This window comes from Oncorhynchus clarkii, unplaced genomic scaffold, assembly GCF_045791955.1.
Source record: "Oncorhynchus clarkii lewisi isolate Uvic-CL-2024 unplaced genomic scaffold, UVic_Ocla_1.0 unplaced_contig_4472_pilon_pilon, whole genome shotgun sequence".
Lineage (NCBI taxonomy): Eukaryota > Metazoa > Chordata > Actinopteri > Salmoniformes > Salmonidae > Oncorhynchus > Oncorhynchus clarkii.
The window spans coordinates 477,495-496,197 of NW_027261108.1; the positions used below are offsets into that span (position 1 = coordinate 477,495).

At 44.9% G+C, this 18,703-nt stretch overlaps 1 protein-coding gene across 1 annotated transcript in view; it reads left to right on the forward strand.

Annotated features, from left to right (window-relative positions):
• Positions 1–18,703, forward strand: part of LOC139404864 (trichohyalin-like) — a 55,946-nt gene that overhangs the window by 25,550 nt on the left and 11,693 nt on the right. Inside the window, exons 10-17 of the mRNA XM_071147398.1 lie at positions 281–451; positions 645–793; positions 2,680–2,829; positions 2,921–3,077; positions 8,222–8,368; positions 8,509–8,618; positions 8,825–9,077; positions 9,165–9,358. Coding sequence (XP_071003499.1) covers positions 281–451; positions 645–793; positions 2,680–2,829; positions 2,921–3,077; positions 8,222–8,368; positions 8,509–8,618; positions 8,825–9,077; positions 9,165–9,358 — 1,331 coding nt within the window. The remainder of the gene's footprint in view (positions 1–280; positions 452–644; positions 794–2,679; positions 2,830–2,920; positions 3,078–8,221; positions 8,369–8,508; positions 8,619–8,824; positions 9,078–9,164; positions 9,359–18,703) is intronic.

Genomic DNA, 18,703 nt, shown 5'->3' on the forward strand with positions numbered 1-18,703 from the left:
TAGCCTGTTTAATGTTATAAATGAACACATCCCCCAGCCCACTGTATTGGTCCATTAGAATAGCCTGTTTAATGTTATAAATGAACACATCCCCCAGCCCACTGTATTGGTCCATTAGAATAGCCTGTTTAATGTTATAAATGAACACATCCCCCAGCCCACTGTATTGGTCCATTAGAATAGCCTGTTTAATGTTATAAATGAACACATCCCCCAGCCCACTGTATTGGTCCATTAGAATAGCCTGTTTTACATATATTATGTTGTTTCTCTTGTCCAGTCCAAGGTGCTGAGCTCCCAGAGTCTGGATGGACAGAGTAGCAGTAGCCATACTCTGTCTCTGTCCAGTGATTGGTTAGGACCAGACCTGTTGACTACAGGGCTAACCCAGGTGCTGGCTGTATTGGCCCAGGCTGAGACCAACCTGCTGTGGCGGCATCAGGAAGCACAGGTCTGTTGATGACATGTATCTGTCCCGCTGTTCCGATAGGCTGTTTGAAGACGGCACCCAGCAGGCCAAGCGTGTTCTACTGATGTCATTTCAACCTGTTTTTCCTCCTGGGTAGCGAAGATATCTCTTCCTTTTTCACCATGAACTAGTTAAGACCAAACAACCAACCAGTGTCCATGTCTCATCCCTTCAGGAGGCTGCGGCTAGCCTGCGGAGGCTGGGTGAGGAGAGAGCAGGACTGGAACAGAGAGTCAGACAGCTGGAGACGGACACAGAGGAGAGGCAGAAACAGAGCCTGTATGAAGAACAGGAGCTCACTCACATTCAGGACATGTTACTCAGGTAGGACATGTTACTCAGGTAGGATATGTTACTCAGGTAGGACACGCAGGACATGTTACTCAGGTAGGACATGTTACTCAGGTAGGACACTCAGGACATGTTACTCAGGTAGGATATGTTACTCAGGTAGGACACACAGGACATGTTACTCAGGTATGACATGTTACTTAGGTAGGACATGTTACTCAGGTAGGACACACAGGACATGTTACTCAGGTAGGACATGTTACTCAGGTAGGACACACAGGACATATTACTCAGGTAGGACACTCAGGACATGTTACTCAGGTAGGACATGTTACTCAGGTAGGACACTCAGGACATGTTACTCAGGTATGACATGTTACTCAGGTAGGACATGTTACTCAGGTAGGACAATCAGAACATGTTACTCAGGTAGGACACACAGGACATGTTACTCAGGTAGGACACTCAGGACATGTAACTCAGGTAGGACACTCAGGACATGTTACTCAGGTAGGACACTCAGGACATGTAACTCAGGTAGGACACTCAGGACATGTTACTCAGGTAGGACACTCAGGACATGTTACTCAGGTAGGACACTCAGGACATGTTACTCAGCTAGGACACTCAGGACATGTTACTCAGGTAGGACACTCAGGACATGTTACTCAGGTAGGAAATGTTACTCAGGTAGGACACACAGGACATGTTACTCAGGTAGGACATACAGGACATGTTACTCAGGTAGGACATGTTACTCAGGTAGGACACACAGGACATATTACTCAGGTAGGACACTCAGGACATGTTACTCAGGTAGGACATGTTACTCAGGTATGACATGTTACTCAGGTAGGACACTCAGGACATGTTACTCAGGTATGACATGTTACTCAGGTAGGACATGTTACTCAGGTAGGACAATCAGAACATGTTACTCAGGTAGGACACACAGGACATGTTACTCAGGTAGGACACACAGGATATGTTACTCAGGTAGGACACTCAGGCCATGTTACTCAGGTAGGACACTCAGGACATGTTACTCAGGTAGGACACTCAGGACATGTTACTCAGGTAGGACATGTTACTCAGGTAGGACACTCAGAACATGTTACGCAGGTAGGACACTTAGGACATGTTACTCAGGTAGGACACTCAGGACATGTTACTCAGGTAGGACATGTTACTCAGGTAGGATGAACAGGACATGTTACTCAGGTAGGACACACAGGACATGTTACTCAGGTAGGACACTCAGGACATGTTACTCAGGTAGGACACTCAGGACATGTTACTCAGGTAGGACACTCAGGACATGTTACTCAGGTAGGACACACAGGACATGTTACTCAGGTAGGACACACAGGACATGTTACTCAGGTAGGACACTCAGGACATGTTACTCAGGTAGGACACTCAGGACATGTTACTCAGGTAGGACACTCAGGACATGTTACTCAGGTAGGACACTCAGGACATGTTACTCAGGTAGGACACTCAGGACATGTTACTCAGGTAGGGCACTCAGAACATGTTACTCAGGTAGGACACACAGGACATGTTACTCAGGTAGGGCACTCAGGACATGTTACTCAGGTAGGACACAGAGGACATGTTACTCAGGTAGGACATGTTACTCAGGTAGGACACTCAGGACATGTTACTCAGGTAGGACACACAGGACATGTTACTCAGGTAGGACACAGAGGACATGTTACTCACCACTGACGTCACTGACTGGAAATCACTGGAGATTCACCCATCTATGTTTCTGTTGATGTTGTTGTTGATGTTGTTTGTGCTGTTGCTGTTGTTTATGTTTCCGTTGCTGTTGTTTCTGTTGATGATGTTTGTGTTGATGCTGTTGTTGCTGCTGTTTGTTGTTGCTGTTAAAGTTGATGTTGTTTGTGTGTCAGTGAGAGAGAGATGGTGGGCTCCCTGAGGAGTCAGTTGGAGGAAGAAGAGAGACAGAGTGAGGAGAGGAGGAAGGAAAACGATCGACTGAGACTGGAGAGAGAGAGGGAGGAGGAGCAGAGGAACGAGCTGGAGAGCGAGAGGCAGAGACGGTACCTAGTCCAGGTTACTGTAAAGTTACTGTAAAGCACTTTGTGACAACTGTTGATGTTACGAGGGCTTTATAAACCATTTGATTGACAGGTTGGAGGCGGACCTGGTAGAGAATGCCCATCTCAGTGAGCGTGAGGCTTGTATCCGCATGGAGCTGCATGTTCTACAGGGAGCGCTGCAGAGAGAACAGCTGGACAGGGAGAGGGCAGAGGAGGAAGCTGCTGATGCTAGGGATGCGCTAAGCAAGGTACAACTATCACCTCTGACCTCTAACCTCTGAGTCTTAGATTGAATCTGACACATGCTCTGTGTATTTAGTCGGCCTTTGTCTACATGATTGGTTAGGATTCGGCGCTCTCACCGCCGCAGCCTGGGTTCGATTCCCGGTCTGGGAATATGCCTTCAGGGGCGGCAGGTATCCTAGTTGTTAGAGCGTTGGGCCAGTAACCGAAAGGTTGCTGGGTCGAATCCCCGAGCTGACAAGGTAAAAATCTGTCGTTCTGCCCCTGAACAAGGCAGTTAACCCCACTGTTCCCTGGTAGGCCGTCAATGTAAATAAGAATTTGTTCTTAACTGACTTGCCTAGTTAAATACAAGTTATGATGGTGATCGCTCACCTGTTAAAGCCTGCGAACTACATTCAGTGGCAAGAAACAGTACCTGAACCCTTTAGAATTACCTGGATTTCTGAATAGATTGGTCATCAAATTTGATCTGATCTTCATCTAGGTCACAACAATAGACAAACACAGTCTGCTTAAACTAATAACACACACATTATTGTATATTTCTTGTCTATATTGAATACATCAATATAGACAAGAAAAAGTATGTGAACCCCTAGGCTAATGACTCCAAAAGATAATTGGAGTCAGGAGTCAGCTAACCTGGAGTCCAATCAATGAGATGAGATTGGAGATGTTGGTTAGAGCTGCCTTGCCCTATAAAAAACACTCACAAAATTTGTGTTTGCTATTCACAAGAAGCATTGCCTGATGTGAACCATGCCTCGAACAAAAGAGATCTCAGAAGACCTACGATTAAGAATTGTTGACTTGCATAAAGCTGGAAAGGGTTACAAAAATAGCTCTAAAAGTCTTGATGTTCATCGGTCCAAGGTAAGACAAATTGTCTATAAATGGAGAAAGTTCAGCGCTGTTGCTCCTCTCCCTAGGAGTGGCCGTCCTGCAAAGATGACTGCGAGAGCACAGCGCAGAATGCTCAATGAGGTAAGAAGAATCCTAGAGGGTCAGCTAAAGACTTACAGAAATCTCTGGAACATGCTAACATCTCTGTTGACGAGTCTACGATACGTAAAACACTAAACAAGAATGGTGTTCATGGGAGGACACCACGGAAGTCTGAAGTTTACAAAAGAGCACCTGGATGTTCCACAGCACTACTGGCATATTCAGATGAAACTTAAGTTGAGTTGTTTGGAAGGAACACACAACACTATGTGTGGAGAAAAAAAGGCACAGCACACCAACATCAAAACCTCATCCCAACTGTAAAGTCTGGTGGAGGGAGCATCATGGTTTGGGGCTGCGTTGCTGCCTCAGGGCCTGGACAGCTTGCTATCGTCGACTGAAAAATGAATTCCAAAGTTTATCAAGACATTTTTCAGGGGAATGTTAGGCTATCTGTCCGCCAATTGAAGCTCAACAGAAGTTGGGTGATGCAACAGGACAACGACCCAAAACACAGAAGTAAATCAACAACAGATTGGCTTCAACAGAAGAAAAAACACCTTCTGGAGTGGCACAGTCAGATTCCTGACCTCAACCAGGTTGAGATGCTGTGGCATGACCTCAAGAGAACAGTTAACACCAGACATCCCAAGAATATTGTGGAACTGAAACAGTTTAGTAAAGAGGAATACATACTTTGTCCGCCCTCACTGTGAATGTTTACACGGTGTGTTCAATAAAGACATGAAAACACATTGTTTGTGTGTTATTAGTTTAAGCAGACTGTGTTTGTCTATTGTTGTGACCTGGATGAAGATCAGATCAACTTTAACCAGAAATCCAAAGGGTTCACCTACGTTTTCTTGCCACTGTACATCGTTTCATTTTGAAAATAGATTGTAGGGTGTCTGATCAAAAACGCGTCTTTTGACCAATGGGTAAAATAATATGTTAATTGTGTAGATACTCCTCCGAGAAAACTAATGGGCCAAACCTCATGTCTCTCTCCATTTAAAAGGTATTGGAGTTTTTACCCTTGTCGGATTACTAGAATTTGAGTGACTAAATCAATGGGAAAAAAAGTGGTAGAAAATAGCGTAGTTGGCTCGGCCTGGACGCTCAAGTCTGGAGGGCGTAAAACATAAAGGTCAAACAGATTTTAGTATTTTCATATTTTAGTTTACAGTCGTGGCCAAACGTTTTGAGAATGACACAAATATTAATTTCCACAAAGTTTGCTGCTTCAGTGTCTTTAGATATTTTTGTCAGATGTTATTATGGATACTGAAGTATAATTACAAGCATTTCATAAGTGTCAAAGGCTTTTATTGACAATTACATGAAGTTGATGCATGAGTCAAGACCTCTGCAATCTGCCCTGGCATGCTGTCAATTAACTTCTGGGCCACATCCTGACTGATGGCAGCCCATTCTTGCATAATCAGTGCTTGGAGTTTGTCAGAATTTGTGGGGTTTTGTTTGTCCACCCGCCTCTTGAGGATTGACCACAAGTTCTCAATGGGATTAAGGTCTGGGGAGTTTCCTGGCCATGGACCCAAAATATCTATGTTTTGTTCCCCGAGCCACTTAGTTATCAGTTATCACTTTTGCCTTATGGCAAGGTGCTCCATCATGCTGGAAGAGGCATTGTTCGTCACCAAACTGTTCCTGGATGGTTGGGAGAAGTTGCTCTCAGAGGATGTGTTGGTACCATTCTTTATTCATGGCTGTGTTCTTAGGCAAAATTGTGAGTGAGCCCACTCCCTTTGCTGAGAAGCAACCACACACATGAATGGTCTCAGGATGCTTTACTGTTGGCATGACACAGGACTGATGGTAGCGCTCACCTTGTCTTCTCCGGACAAGCTTTTTTCCGGATGCCCCAAACAATCGGAAAGGGGATTCATCAGAGAAAATGACTTTACCCCAGTCCTCAGCAGTCCAATCCCTGTACCTTTTGCAGAATATCAGTCTGTCCCTGATGTTTTTCCTGGAGAGAAGTGGCTTCTTTGCAGCCCTTCTTGACACCAGGCCATCCTCCAAAAGTCTTCGCCTCACTGTGCTTCCATATGCACTCACACCTGCCTGTTGCCATTCCTGAGCAAGCTCTGTACTGGTGGTGCCCCGATCCCGCAGCTGAATCAACTTTAGGAGACGGTCCTGGCGCTTGCTGGACTTTCTTGGGCGCCCTGAAGCCGCCGTCACAACAATTGAACTGCTCTCCTTGAAGTTCTTGATGATCCGATAAATGGTTGATTTAGGTGCAATCTTACTGGCAGCAATATCCTTGCCTGTGAAGTCCTTTTTGTGGAAAGCAATGATGACGGCACGTGTTTCCTTGCAGGTAACCATGGTTGACAGAGGAAGAACAATGATTCCAAGCACCACCCTTCTTTTGAATCTTCCAGTCTGTTATTCAAACTCAACCAGCATGACAGAGTGATCTCCAGCCTTGTCCTCGTCAACACTCACATCTGTGTTAACGAGATAATAAATGAAATGATGTCAGCTGGTCCTTTTGTGGCAGGGCTGAAATGCAATGGAAATGTTTTTTTGAGATTCAGTTCATTTGCATTGAAACGAGGCACTTTGCAATTAATTGCAATTCATCTGATCACTCTTCATAACATTCTGGAGTATATGCAAATTGCCATCATACAAACTGAGGCAGCCGACTTTGTGAAAATTAATATTTGTGACATTCTCAAAACTTTTGGCCACGACTTTACGTCTTTCTTATTAATGCGGAATTCCTTATGTTTTTTGATTTCTCACAAGAAAGAAGTTTATCTCTGTGAAATGTTAACGTAGTGTACCACAAGTTTTTTATTTCAAAGCCTTTTTTATTTCACCCAGCTCGTGTCATGCTAATTTAATCCAGCTCATGTCATGCTAATTTAATCCAGCTTGTGTCATGCTAATTTAATCCAGCTCGTGTCATGCTAATTTAATCCAGCTCGTGTCATGCTAATTTAATCCAGCTCGTGCCATGCTAATTTAATCCAGTTCGTGTCATGCTAATTTAATCCAGCTCGTGTCATGCTAATTGAATCCAGCTCGTGTCATGCTAATTTAATCCAGCTCGTGTCATGCTAATTTAATCCAGCTCGTGTCATGCTAATTTAATCCAGCTCGTGTCATGCTAATTTAATCCAGCTCATGTCATGCTAATTGAATCCAGCTCATGTCATGCTAATTCAATCCAGCTCATGTCATGCTAATTTAATCCAGCTCGTGTCATGCTAATTTAATCCAGCTCGTGTCATGCTAATTTTGTTTTTTGTGTCCCGCGGAAACAACTTTGCAGACGACGACCACAACATGTCAAATCCTAAAAAATGTACTGTCAACAGAGCTCGGTGCTTATTATCGGGTGTAATAGGTTACAATAGAGCTCGGTGCTTATTATCGGGTGCAATAGGTTACAACAGAGCTCGGTGCTTATTATCGGGTGTAATAGGTTACAACAGAGCTCGGTGCTTATTATCGGATACAATAGGTTACAATAGAGCTCGGTGCTTATTATCGGGTGCAATAGGTTACAACAGAGCTCGGTGCTTATTATCGGGTGTAATAGGTTACAACAGAGCTCGGTGCTTATTATCGGGTGTAATAGGTTACAACAGAGCTCGGTGCTTATTATCGGGTGTAATAGGTTACAATAGAGCTCGGTGCTTATTATCGGGTGTAATAGGTTACAAAATCTGACTTTTTGGATATGATGGTAATGTTGTTAGAGAAAGACCCCAGTGAACGAATCAGAACATGAAGAATCATATTTGTCTTGGTAAAATGTGTTTTATTACATAAGGAACTGCAGTTTCCTCATCAAAGCACATTTTCACCCACTCTGGGCAGAGTGGTGGACACCCTATAATATAGAGTACTTGCTTCTCTCTCCCCCATCTGTCCTCTCCTCCCTCTCTCTCCTCCCGCTTCCTCTCTCCTTCCTCTCTCCTCCTCATTCCTCTATCCTCCCTCTCTCCTCCATCGGTCCTCTCCTCCTTCCTCTCCCCTTCTTCCTCCTCCCTCTCTCTTCCTCCTTCCTCTCTCCTCCCTCTCTCTTCCTCCTTCCTCTATCCTCCCTCTCTCTTCCTCCTTCCTCTATCCTCCCTCTCTCCTCCCGCTTCCTCTCTCATCCATCTGTCCTCTCCTCCCCCTTCCTCTATCCTCCCTCACTCTGCCCTTTCCTTCTCTCCAGGCCCGTGAGTCAGTGTTAACCCTTTCGTCTGGTCAAACCCTTCTGAAGAGAGAAGTGTCAGAGCACCGTGACGCCCTAGAGAAGATGGCTGCCTTAAACGAAGCCTTAGCCAAGGACAAGAGAGAGCTCAACGCCCAGGCACTACAGGTATACATTAACCCTGAGGCCTAGCCTCTACAGGTTGATATTAACCCTGACGCCCAGCCTCTACAGATAGACATTAACCCTAAATTACTGCGTCTGAATATGCTGCTGAACTGTCTCAGACATCTACTCTTACCCTCAAGCTTGAGATGGAGATGGCTGACCTCCAGGTCCAGCTACAGGGACTAGAGTCAAAGGTCGTGACCCTTCGTAGGGAGCTTCACACCCAGTCCAATGAGAGCACAGAGTTAAGGTAGGACATGATGTGACTTCCTCAAAGTAGACAGACCTTAATGTCCTTTACATCTGTTTTGAAGACTAAATATGAACATTAATTTTCCTCAGTGCCTGTCTGTGAGGGCTGATTTGTGATCGTGATAGTTCCATCAGTGTTCTGTAATAGGCTGTGTGTGACAATCAATCCATATCTTTTCAATCAATGTATTTGGGTGTGTACAGGACTCGTAGAAGATCAGAGCTCAGCTCCCTGCAGCAGCTCAGGGACAGAGAGAGAGAGCTGGAGAGAGAGGTGGAGACCCTACGACAGGAGAAGGAGAGAGAGGTGGAGACCCTACGAGAGGAGAAGGAGAGAGAGGTGGAGACCCTACGAGAGGAGAAGGAGAGAGAGGTGGAGACCCTACGTGAGGAGAAGGAGAGAGAGGTGGAGACCCTACGGGAGGAGAGAGGAAGGGTTGGAAAACGGCTGGAAGAGGTGAAGGAGAACAGTAGAGTCTTCCTCTGTATGGTTTGTGTTGCTTCTACTCACTTATCATTTTATTGTTCTTGATGTGGGTTACAGCTGTCTGTGCAGCACGGTGCAGTGTGTGGGGAGTTGAGAGGTCTGCAGGCAGAGCTGTGCCAAGCGACAGAGCAGCAGAGGAGGGCAGAGAGAGAGACTGAGGAACTACTAAGAGAGAACCAGGATGTGGCGGGGACTGTCCTCTCACTGGAGAGAGAGCGAGACCAGCTGGGGCAGGACATTGAGGAACTCAGGTGAATATACTTTTCATGCTTTACAAATGTATAAAGGAAAAGTTAAAAGCAGAAAATGTTGTAAAGAAAACACTACCTTAAAGGGATAGTTGACCCAAACATGTTGTCCTCACCCTGTAATTAGTCTATGTAAAAGGCTTGACAGTTTGTCCTCACCGTGTAATCAGTCTATGTAAAAGGCTTGACAGTTTGTCCTCACCCTGTAATCAGTCTATGTAAAAGGCTTGACAGTTTGTCCTCACCGTGTAATCAGTCTATGTAAAAGGCTTGACAGTTTGTCCTCACCGTGTAATCAGTCTATGTAAAAGGCTTGACAGTTTGTCCTCACCCTGTAATCAGTCTATGTAAAAGGCTTGACAGTTTGTCCTCACCGTGTAATCAGTCTATGTAAAAGGCTTGACAGTTTGTCCTCACCCTGTAATCAGTCTATGTAAAAGGCTTGACAGTTTGTCCTCACCCTGTAATCAGTCTATGTAAAAGGCTTGACAGTTTGTCCTCACCCTGTAATCAGTCTATGTAAAAGGCTTGACAGTTTGTCCTCACCCTGTAATCAGTCTATGTAAAAGGCTTGACAGTTTGTCCTCACCCTGTAATCAGTCTATGTAAAAGGCTTGACAGTTTGTCCTCACCCTGTAATCAGTCTATGTAAAAGGCTTGACAGTTTGTCCTCACCCTGTAATCAGTCTATGTAAAATGCTTGACAGTTTGTCCTCACCCTGTAATCAGTCTATGTAAAAGGCTTGACAGCAATCCATGCTTTGGTTTAGTTTCCTTGGCAGTGGCTGGCACTGTTTCCAAATGCTGGCACAATACCCGTTCAAGTAGTGGGACATATTAGCGTCATGTTCAAATCATCTTGAAGTGACTGGTGAGTTTCACAATCAATTTGAGATACTTTCCGATGTTTTGGACATGTTTGGTCCCATGACTTGAAGTATCATAGTGGTGGTAGTATCATAGTGGTAGTAGTATCGTAGTGGTAGTAGTATCATAGTGGTGGTAGTAGTATCATAGTGGTAGTAGTATCGTAGTGGTAGTAGTATCGTAGTGGTAGTTGTGTCGTAGTGGTAGTAGTATCGTAGTGGTGGTAGTAGTATCGTAGTGGTAGTAGCATCATAGTGGTAGTAGTATCGTAGTGGTAGTAGCATCATAGTGGTAGTAGTATCGTAGTGGTAGTAGCATCGTAGTGGTAGAAGTATCGTAGTGGTAGTAGCATCGTAGTGGTAGTAGTAGAATCGTAGTGGTGGTAGTAGTATCGTAGTGGTGGTAGTGTCGTAGTGGTGGTGGTAGTATCGTAGTGGTAGTAGTATCGTAGTGGTGGTAGTAGTATCGTAGTGGTAGTAGTATCGTAGTGGTGGTGTTAGTATCGTAGTGGTGGTAGTAGTATCGTAGTGGTGGTGGTAGTATCGTAGTGGTGGTGGTAGTATCGTAGTGGTAGTAGTATCGTAGTGGTGGTAGTAGTATCGTAGTGGTAGTAGTATCGTAGTGGTAGTAGTATCGTAGTGGTGGTGGTAGTATCGTAGTGGTGGTAGTAGTATCGTAGTGGTGGTGGTAGTATCGTAGTGGTGGTAGTAGAATCGTGGTGGTGGTAGTATCGTAGTGGTGGTAGTAGAATCGTAGTGGTGGTAGTAGTATCGTAGTGGTAGTAGTATCGTAGTGGTGGTAGTAGTATCGTAGTGGTAGTAGTATCGTAGTGGTGGTAGTAGTATCGTAGTGGTGGTAGTAGTATCGTAGTGGTGGTAGTAGTATCGTAGTGGTAGTAGTATCGTAGTGGTGGTAGTAGTATCGTAGTGGTAGTAGTATCGTAGTGGTGGTAGTACAATCGTAGTGGTGGTAGTAGTATCGTAGTGGTGGTAGTAGTATCGTAGTGGTGGTAGTAGTATCGTAGTGGTGGTAGTAGTATCGTAGTGGTAGTAGTATCGTAGTGGTGGTAGTAGAATCGTAGTGGTGGTAGTAGTATCGAAGTGGTGGTAGTGTCGTAGTGGTGGTGGTAGTATCGTAGTGGTAGTAGTATCGTAGTGGTAGTAGTATCGTAGTGGTGGTAGTAGTATCGTAGTGGTAGTAGTATCGTAGTGGTGGTGGTAGTATCGTAGTGGTGGTAGTAGTATCGTAGTGGTGGTGGTAGTATCGTAGTGGTGGTGGTAGTGTAGTGGTGGTGGTAGTATCGTAGTGGTAGTAGTATCGTAGTATCGTAGTGGTAGTAGTATCGTAGTGGTAGTAGTATCGTAGTGGTAGTAGTATCGTAGTGGTGGTGGTAGTATCGTAGTGGTGGTAGTAGTATCGTAGTGGTGGTAGTAGTATCGTAGTGGTAGTAGTATCGTAGTGGTGGTAGTAGTATCGTAGTGGTGGTAGTAGTATCGTAGTGGTAGTAGTATCGTAGTGGTGGTAGTAGTATCGTAGTGGTAGTAGTATCGTAGTGGTGGTAGTAGTATCGTAGTGGTGGTAGTAGTATCGTAGTGGTGGTAGTAGTATCGTAGTGGTAGTAGTATCGTAGTGGTGGTAGTAGCATCATAGTGGTAGTAGTATCGTAGTGGTAGTAGTATCGTAGTGGTAGTAGTATCGTAGTGGTAGTAGCATCATAGTGGTAGTAGTATCGTAGTGGTAGTAGCATCATGGTGGTGGTAGTATCGTAGTGGTAGTAGTATCGTAGTGGTAGTAGTATCGTAGTGGTGGTAGTAGTATCGTAGTGGTAGTAGTATCGTAGTGGTGGTGGTAGTATCGTAGTGGTGGTAGTAGTATCGTAGTGGTGGTGGTAGTGTAGTGGTGGTGGTAGTATCGTAGTGGTAGTAGTATCGTAGTATCGTAGTGGTAGTAGTATCGTAGTGGTAGTAGTATCGTAGTGGTGGTGGTAGTATCGTAGTGGTGGTAGTAGTATCGTAGTGGTAGTAGTATCGTAGTGGTGGTAGTAGTATCGTAGTGGTGGTAGTAGTATCGTAGTGGTAGTAGTATCGTAGTGGTGGTAGTAGTATCGTAGTGGTAGTAGTATCGTAGTGGTGGTAGTAGTATCGTAGTGGTGGTAGTAGTATCGTAGTGGTAGTAGTATCGTAGTGGTGGTAGTAGCATCATAGTGGTAGTAGTATCGTAGTGGTAGTAGTATCGTAGTGGTAGTAGCATCGTAGTGGTAGTAGTATCGTAGTGGTAGTAGCATCATAGTGGTAGTAGTATCGTAGTGGTAGTAGCATCATAGTGGTAGTAGCATCATAGTGGTAGTAGCATCGTAGTGGTAGTAGCATCATAGTGGTGGTACTAGTATCGTAGTGGTAGTAGTATCGTAGTGGTAGTAGCATCATAGTGGTGGTAGTAGTATCATAGTGGTAGTAGTATCATAGTGGTAGTAATATCGTAGTGGTGGTGGTGGTAGCGTCGTAGTGGTAGTAGCATCGTAATAGTGGTGGTAGTAGTACCCTAGTGGTGGTAGTAGCATCGTAGTAGTGGTAGTATCGTAGTGGTAGTAGTATCATAGTGGTAGTAGTATCGTAGTGGTAGTAGTATCGTAGTGGTGGTAGTAGTATCGTAGTGGTGGTAGTAGTATCGTGGTGGTGGTAGTAGTATCGTAGTGGTAGTAGTATCGTAGTGGTGGTGGTAGTATCGTAGTGGTGGTAGTAGTATCGTAGTGGTGGTAGTAGCATCGTGGTGGTGGTAGTATCGTAGTAGTGGTGGTAGTAGTATCGTAGTGGTAGTAGTATCGTAGTGGTGGTAGTAGTATCGTAGTGGTAGTAGTATCGTAGTGGTGGTAGTAGTATCGTAGTGGTGGTAGTATCGTAGTGGTAGTAGTGGTGGTAGTAGTATCGTAGTGGTAGTAGTATCGTAGTGGTAGTAGTATCGTAGTGGTGGTGGTAGTATCGTAGTGGTGGTAGTAGTATCATAGTGGTAGTAGTATCGTAGTGGTGGTAGTAGAATCGTAGTGGTGGTAGTAGTATCGTAGTGGTGGTAGTAGTATCGTAGTGGTGGTAGTAGTATCGTAGTGGTGGTAGTAGTATCGTAGTGGTGGTGGTAGTATCGTAGTGGTGGTAGTAGTATCGTAGCGGTGGTGGTAGTATCGTAGTGGTGGTGGTAGTAGTATCGTAGTGGTAGTGTCATAGTGGTGGTATTAGTATCGTAGTGGTGGTGGTGGTAGTATCGTAGTGGTGGTGGTAGTATCGTAGTGGTGGTAGTAGCATAGTAGTGGTGGCAGTAGTATCGTAGTGGTGGTAGTAGCATAGTAGTGGTGGTAGTGTCGTAGTGGTGGTAGTGTCGTAGTGGTAGTAGTATCGTAGTGGTGGTAGTATCGTAGTGGTAGTAGTATCGTAGTGGTAGTAGTATCGTAGTGGTAGTAGTATCGTAGTGATAGTAGTATCGTAGTGGTGGTAGTAGTATCGTAGTGGTGGTAGTAGCATAGTAGTGGTGGTAGTAGTATCGTAGTGGTGGTAGTAGCATAGTGGTGGTGGTAGTAGTATCGTAGTGGTGGTGGTAGTAGTATCGTAGTGGTGGTGGTAGTAGTATCGTAGTGGTGGTAGTAGTAGTATCGTAGTGGTAGTGTCATAGTGGTGGTAGTAGTATCATAGTGGTGGTGTTGGTAGTATCGTAGTGGTGGTGTTGGTAGTATCGTAGTGGTGGTGGTAGTATCGTAGTGGTGGTAGTAGCATAGTAGTGGTGGTAGTAGTATCATAGTGGTAGTAGTATCGTAGTGGTAGTAGTATCTTAGTGGTGGTAGTAGTATCGTAGTGGTGGTAGTAGTATCGTAGTGGTGGTAGTAGTATCGTAGTGGTAGTAGTAGTATCGTAGTAGTATCGTAGTGGTGGTTGTAGTATCGTAGTGGTGGTAGTAGTATCGTAGTGGTGGTAGTAGTATCGTAGTGGTGGTATTAGTATCGTAGTGGTGGTAGTAGTATCGTAGTGGTGGTAGTAGTATCGTAGTGGTGGTAGTAGTGTCGTAGTGGTAGTAGCATCATAGTGGTGGTGGTAGTATCGTAGTGGTGGTAGTAGTATCGTAGTGGTGGTAGTAGTGGTAGTAGCATCATAGTGGTGGTGGTAGTAGTATCGTAGTGGTGGTAGTATCGTAGTGGTGGTAGTAGTATCGTAGTGGTGGTGGTAGTATCGTAGTGGTGGTGGTAGTATCGTAGTGGTGGTAGTAGTATCGTAGTGGTAGTAGTATCGTAGTGGTGGTGGTAGTATGGTAGTGGTGGTAGTAGTATCGTAGTGGTGGTAGTAGCATCGTAGTGGTGGTAGTATCGTAGTGGTAGTAGTATCGTAGTGGTGGTAGTAGTATCGTAGTGGTGGTGGTAGTATTGTAGTGGTGGTGGTAGTATCGTAGTGGTGGTGGTAGTATCGTAGTGGTGGTAGTAGTATCGTAGTGGTGGTGGTAGTAGAATCCTTGTGGTAGTAGTGGTAGTATCGTAGTGGTGGTAGTAGTATCGTAGTGGTGGTAGTAGTATCGTAGTGGTAGTAGTGTAGTGGTGGTAGTAGTATCGTAGTGGTGGTAGTAGTATCGTAGTGGTGGTAGTAGCATCGTAGTGGTGGTAGTAGTATCGTAGTGGTGGTAGTAGTATCGTAGTGGTGGTAGTAGTATCGTAGTGGTGGTAGTAGTATCGTAGTGGTGGTAGTAGTATCGTAGTGGTAGTAGTAGTATCGTAGTGGTAGTAGTATCGTAGTGGTGGTGGTAGTAGTATCGTAGTGGTGGTAGTGTCGTAGTGGTAGTAGTATCGTAGTGGTGGTGGGAGTATCGTAGTGGTAGTAGTATCGTAGTGGTAGTAGTATCGTAGTGGTGGTGATAGTATCGTAGTGGTGGTAGTAGTATCGTAGTGGTGGTGGTAGTAGTATCCTTGTGGTAGTAGTGGTAGTATCGTAGTGGTGGTAGTAGTATCGTAGTGGTGGTGGTAGTAGTATCCTTGTGGTTGTAGTGGTAGTATCGTAGTGGTGGTAGTAGTATCGTAGTGGTAGTAGTATCGTAGTGGTGGTAGTAGTATCGTAGTGGTAGTAGTATCGTAGTGGTGGTAGTAGTATCGTAGTGGTGGTAGTATCGTAGTGGTAGTAGTAGTATCGTAGTGGTGGTAGTAGCATCGTAGTGGTGGTAGTAGCATCGTAGTGGTGGTAGTAGTATCGTAGTGGTGGTAGTAGTATCGTAGTGGTGGTAGTAGTATCGTAGTGGTGGTAGTAGTATCGTAGTGGTGGTAGTATCGTGGTGGTGGTAGTAGTATCGTAGTGGTAGTAGTATCGTAGTGGTGGTAGTGTCGTAGTGGTAGTAGTATCGTAGTGGTGGTGGTAGTATCGTAGTGGTAGTAGTGGTGGTAGTAGTATCGTAGTGGTAGTAGTATCGTAGTGGTGGTAGTGTCGTAGTGGTAGTAGTATCGTAGTGGTGGTAGTAGCATCGTAGTGGTGGTAGTAGTATTGTAGTGGTGGTAGTAGTAGTATCGTAGTGGTGGTGGTAGTAGTATCGTAGTGGTGGTAGTAGTATTGTAGTGGTGGTGGTAGTAGTATCGTAGTGGTGGTAGTAGTATCGTAGTGGTGGTAGTAGTATCGTAGTGGTGGTAGTAGTATCGTAGTGGTGGTAGTAGTATCGTAGTGGTGGTAGTAGATTCGTAGTGGTGGTAGTAGTGTCGTAGTGGTAGTAGCATCATAATGGTGGTGGTAGTATCGTAGTGGTGGTAGTAGTATCGTAGTGGTGGTAGTAGTATCGTAGTGGTGGTAGTAGTGTCGTAGTGGTAGTAGCATCATAGTGGTGGTGGTAGTATCGTAGTGGTGGTAGTAGTATCGTAGTGGTGGTAGTATCGTAGTGGTGGTAGTAGTATCGTAGTGGTGGTAGTAGTATCGTAGTGGTGGTGGTAGTATCGTAGTGGTGGTGGTAGTATCGTAGTGGTGGTAGTAGTATCGTAGTGGTAGTAGTATCGAATTGGTGGTGGTAGTATCGTAGTGGTGGTAGTAGTATCGTAGTGGAGGTAGGAGCATCGTAGTGGTAGTAGTATCGTAGTGGTGGTAGTAGTATCGTAGTGGTGGTAGTAGTATCGTAGTGGTGGTGGTAGTATCGTAGTGGTGGTGGTAGTATCGTAGTGGTGGTGGTAGTATCGTAGTGGTGGTAGTAGTATCATAGTGGTGGTGGTAGTAGTATCCTTGTGGTAGTAGTGGTAGTATCGTAGTGGTGGTAGTAGTATCGTAGTGGTGGTAGTAGTATCGTAGTGGTAGTAGTATCGTAGTGGTGGTAGTAGTATCGTAGTGGTAGTAGTATCGTAGTGGTAGTAGTATCGTAGTGGTGGTAGTAGTATCGTAGTGGTGGTAGTAGTATCGTAGTGGTGGTAGTAGCATCGTAGTGGTGGTAGTAGTATCGTAGTGGTGGTAGTAGTATCGTAGTGGTGTTAGTAGTATCGTAGTGGTAGTAGTAGTATCGTAGTGGTAGTAGTATCGTAGTGGTGGTGGTAGTAGTATCGTAGTGGTGGTAGTGTCGTAGTGGTAGTAGTATCGTAGCCGTGGTGGGAGTATCGTAGTGGTAGTAGTATCGTAGTGGTAGTAGTATCGTAGTGGTAGTAGCATCGTAGTGGTGGTGGGAGTATCGTAGTGGTAGTAGTATCGTAGTGGTGGCGGTAGTATCGTAGTGGTGGTAGTAGTATCGTAGTGGTGGTGATAGTATCGTAGTGGTGGTAGTAGTATCGTAGTGGTGGTGGTAGTAGTATCCTTGTGGTAGTAGTGGTAGTATCGTAGTGGTGGTAGTAGTATCGTAGTGGTGGTGGTAGTAGTATCCTTGTGGTAGTAGTGGTAGTATCGTAGTGGTGGTAGTAGTATCGTAGTGGTAGTAGTATCGTAGTGGTGGTGGTAGTATCGTAGTGGTGGTAGTAGTATCGTAGTGGTGGTAGTAGTATCGTAGTGGTAGTAGTATCGTAGTGGTAGTAGTATCGTAGTGGTAGTAGTATCGTAGTGGTGGTAGTAGTATCGTAGTGGTGGTAGTAGCATCGTAGTGGTGGTAGTAGTATCGTAGTAGTAGTAGTATCGTAGTGGTGGTGGTAGTATCGTAGTGGTAGTAGTATCGTAGTGGTAGTAGTATCGTAGTGGTGGTAGTAGTATCGTAGTGGTGGTAGTAGTATCGTAGTGGTGGTAGTAGTATCGTAGTGGTGGTAGTAGTATCGTAGTGGTAGTAGTATCGTAGTGGTGGTAGTATCGTGGTGGTGGTAGTGGTAGTAGTATCGTAGTGGTGGTAGTGTCGTAGTGGTAGTAGTATCGTAGTGGTGGTGGTAGTATCGTAGTGGTAGTAGTGGTGGTAGTAGTATCGTAGTGGTAGTAGTATCGTAGTGGTGGTAGTGTCGTAGTGGTAGTAGTATCGTAGTGGTGGTAGTAGCATCGTAGTGGTGGTAGTAGTATCGTAGTGGTGGTAGTAGTATCGTAGTGGTGGTAGTAGTATCGAAATGGTGGTAGTAGTAGTATCGTAGTGGTGGTGGTAGTAGTATCGTAGTGGTGGTAGTAGTATCGTAGTGGTAGTAGTATCGTGGTGGTGGTAGTATCGTAGTGGTAGTAGTATCGTAGTGGTAGTAGTATCGTAGTGGTACTAGTATCGTAGTGGTTGTAGTAGTATCGTAGTGGTAGTAGTATCGTAGTGGTGGTAGTAGTATCGTAGTGGTAGTAGTATCGTAGTGGTAGTAGTGGTGGTAGTATCGTAGTGGTGGTGGTAGTATCGTAGTGGTGGTGGTAGTATCGTAGTGGTGGTAGTAGTATCGTAGTGGTAGTAGTGGTAGTATCGTAGTGGTGGTAGTAGTATCGTAGTGGTGGTAGTAGTATCGTAGTGGTGGTAGTAGTATCGTAGTGGTAGTAGTATCGTAGTGGTGGTGGTAGTAGTATCGTAGTGGTGGTAGTAGTATCGTAGTGGTAGTAGTATTGTAGTGGTGGTAGTAGTATCGTAGTGGTAGTAGTATCGTAGTGGTGGTAGTAGTATCGTAGTGGTAGTAGTATCGTAGTGGTGGTAGTAGTATCGTAGTGGTAGTAGTATCGTAGTGGTGGTAGTAGTATTGTAGTGGTAGTAGTATCGTAGTAGTGGTAGTAGTATCGTAGTGGTGGTAGTAGTATCGTAGTGGTGGTAGTAGTATCGTAGTGGTGGTAGTAGTATCGTAGTGGTGGTAGTAGTATCGTAGTGGTAGTAGTATCGTAGTGGTGGTGGTAGTGGTGGTGGTAGTATCGTAGTGGTGGTAGTAGTATCGTAGTGGTGGTAGTAGAATCGTAGTGGTGGTAGTAGAATCGTAGTGGTGGTAGTAGTATCGTAGTGGTAGTAGTATCGTAGTGGTGGTAGTAGAATCGTAGTGGTGGTAGTAGAATCGTAGTGGTGGTAGTATCGTAGTTGTGGTAGTAGAATCGTAGTGGTGGTAGTAGAATCGTAGTGGTGGTAGTAGTG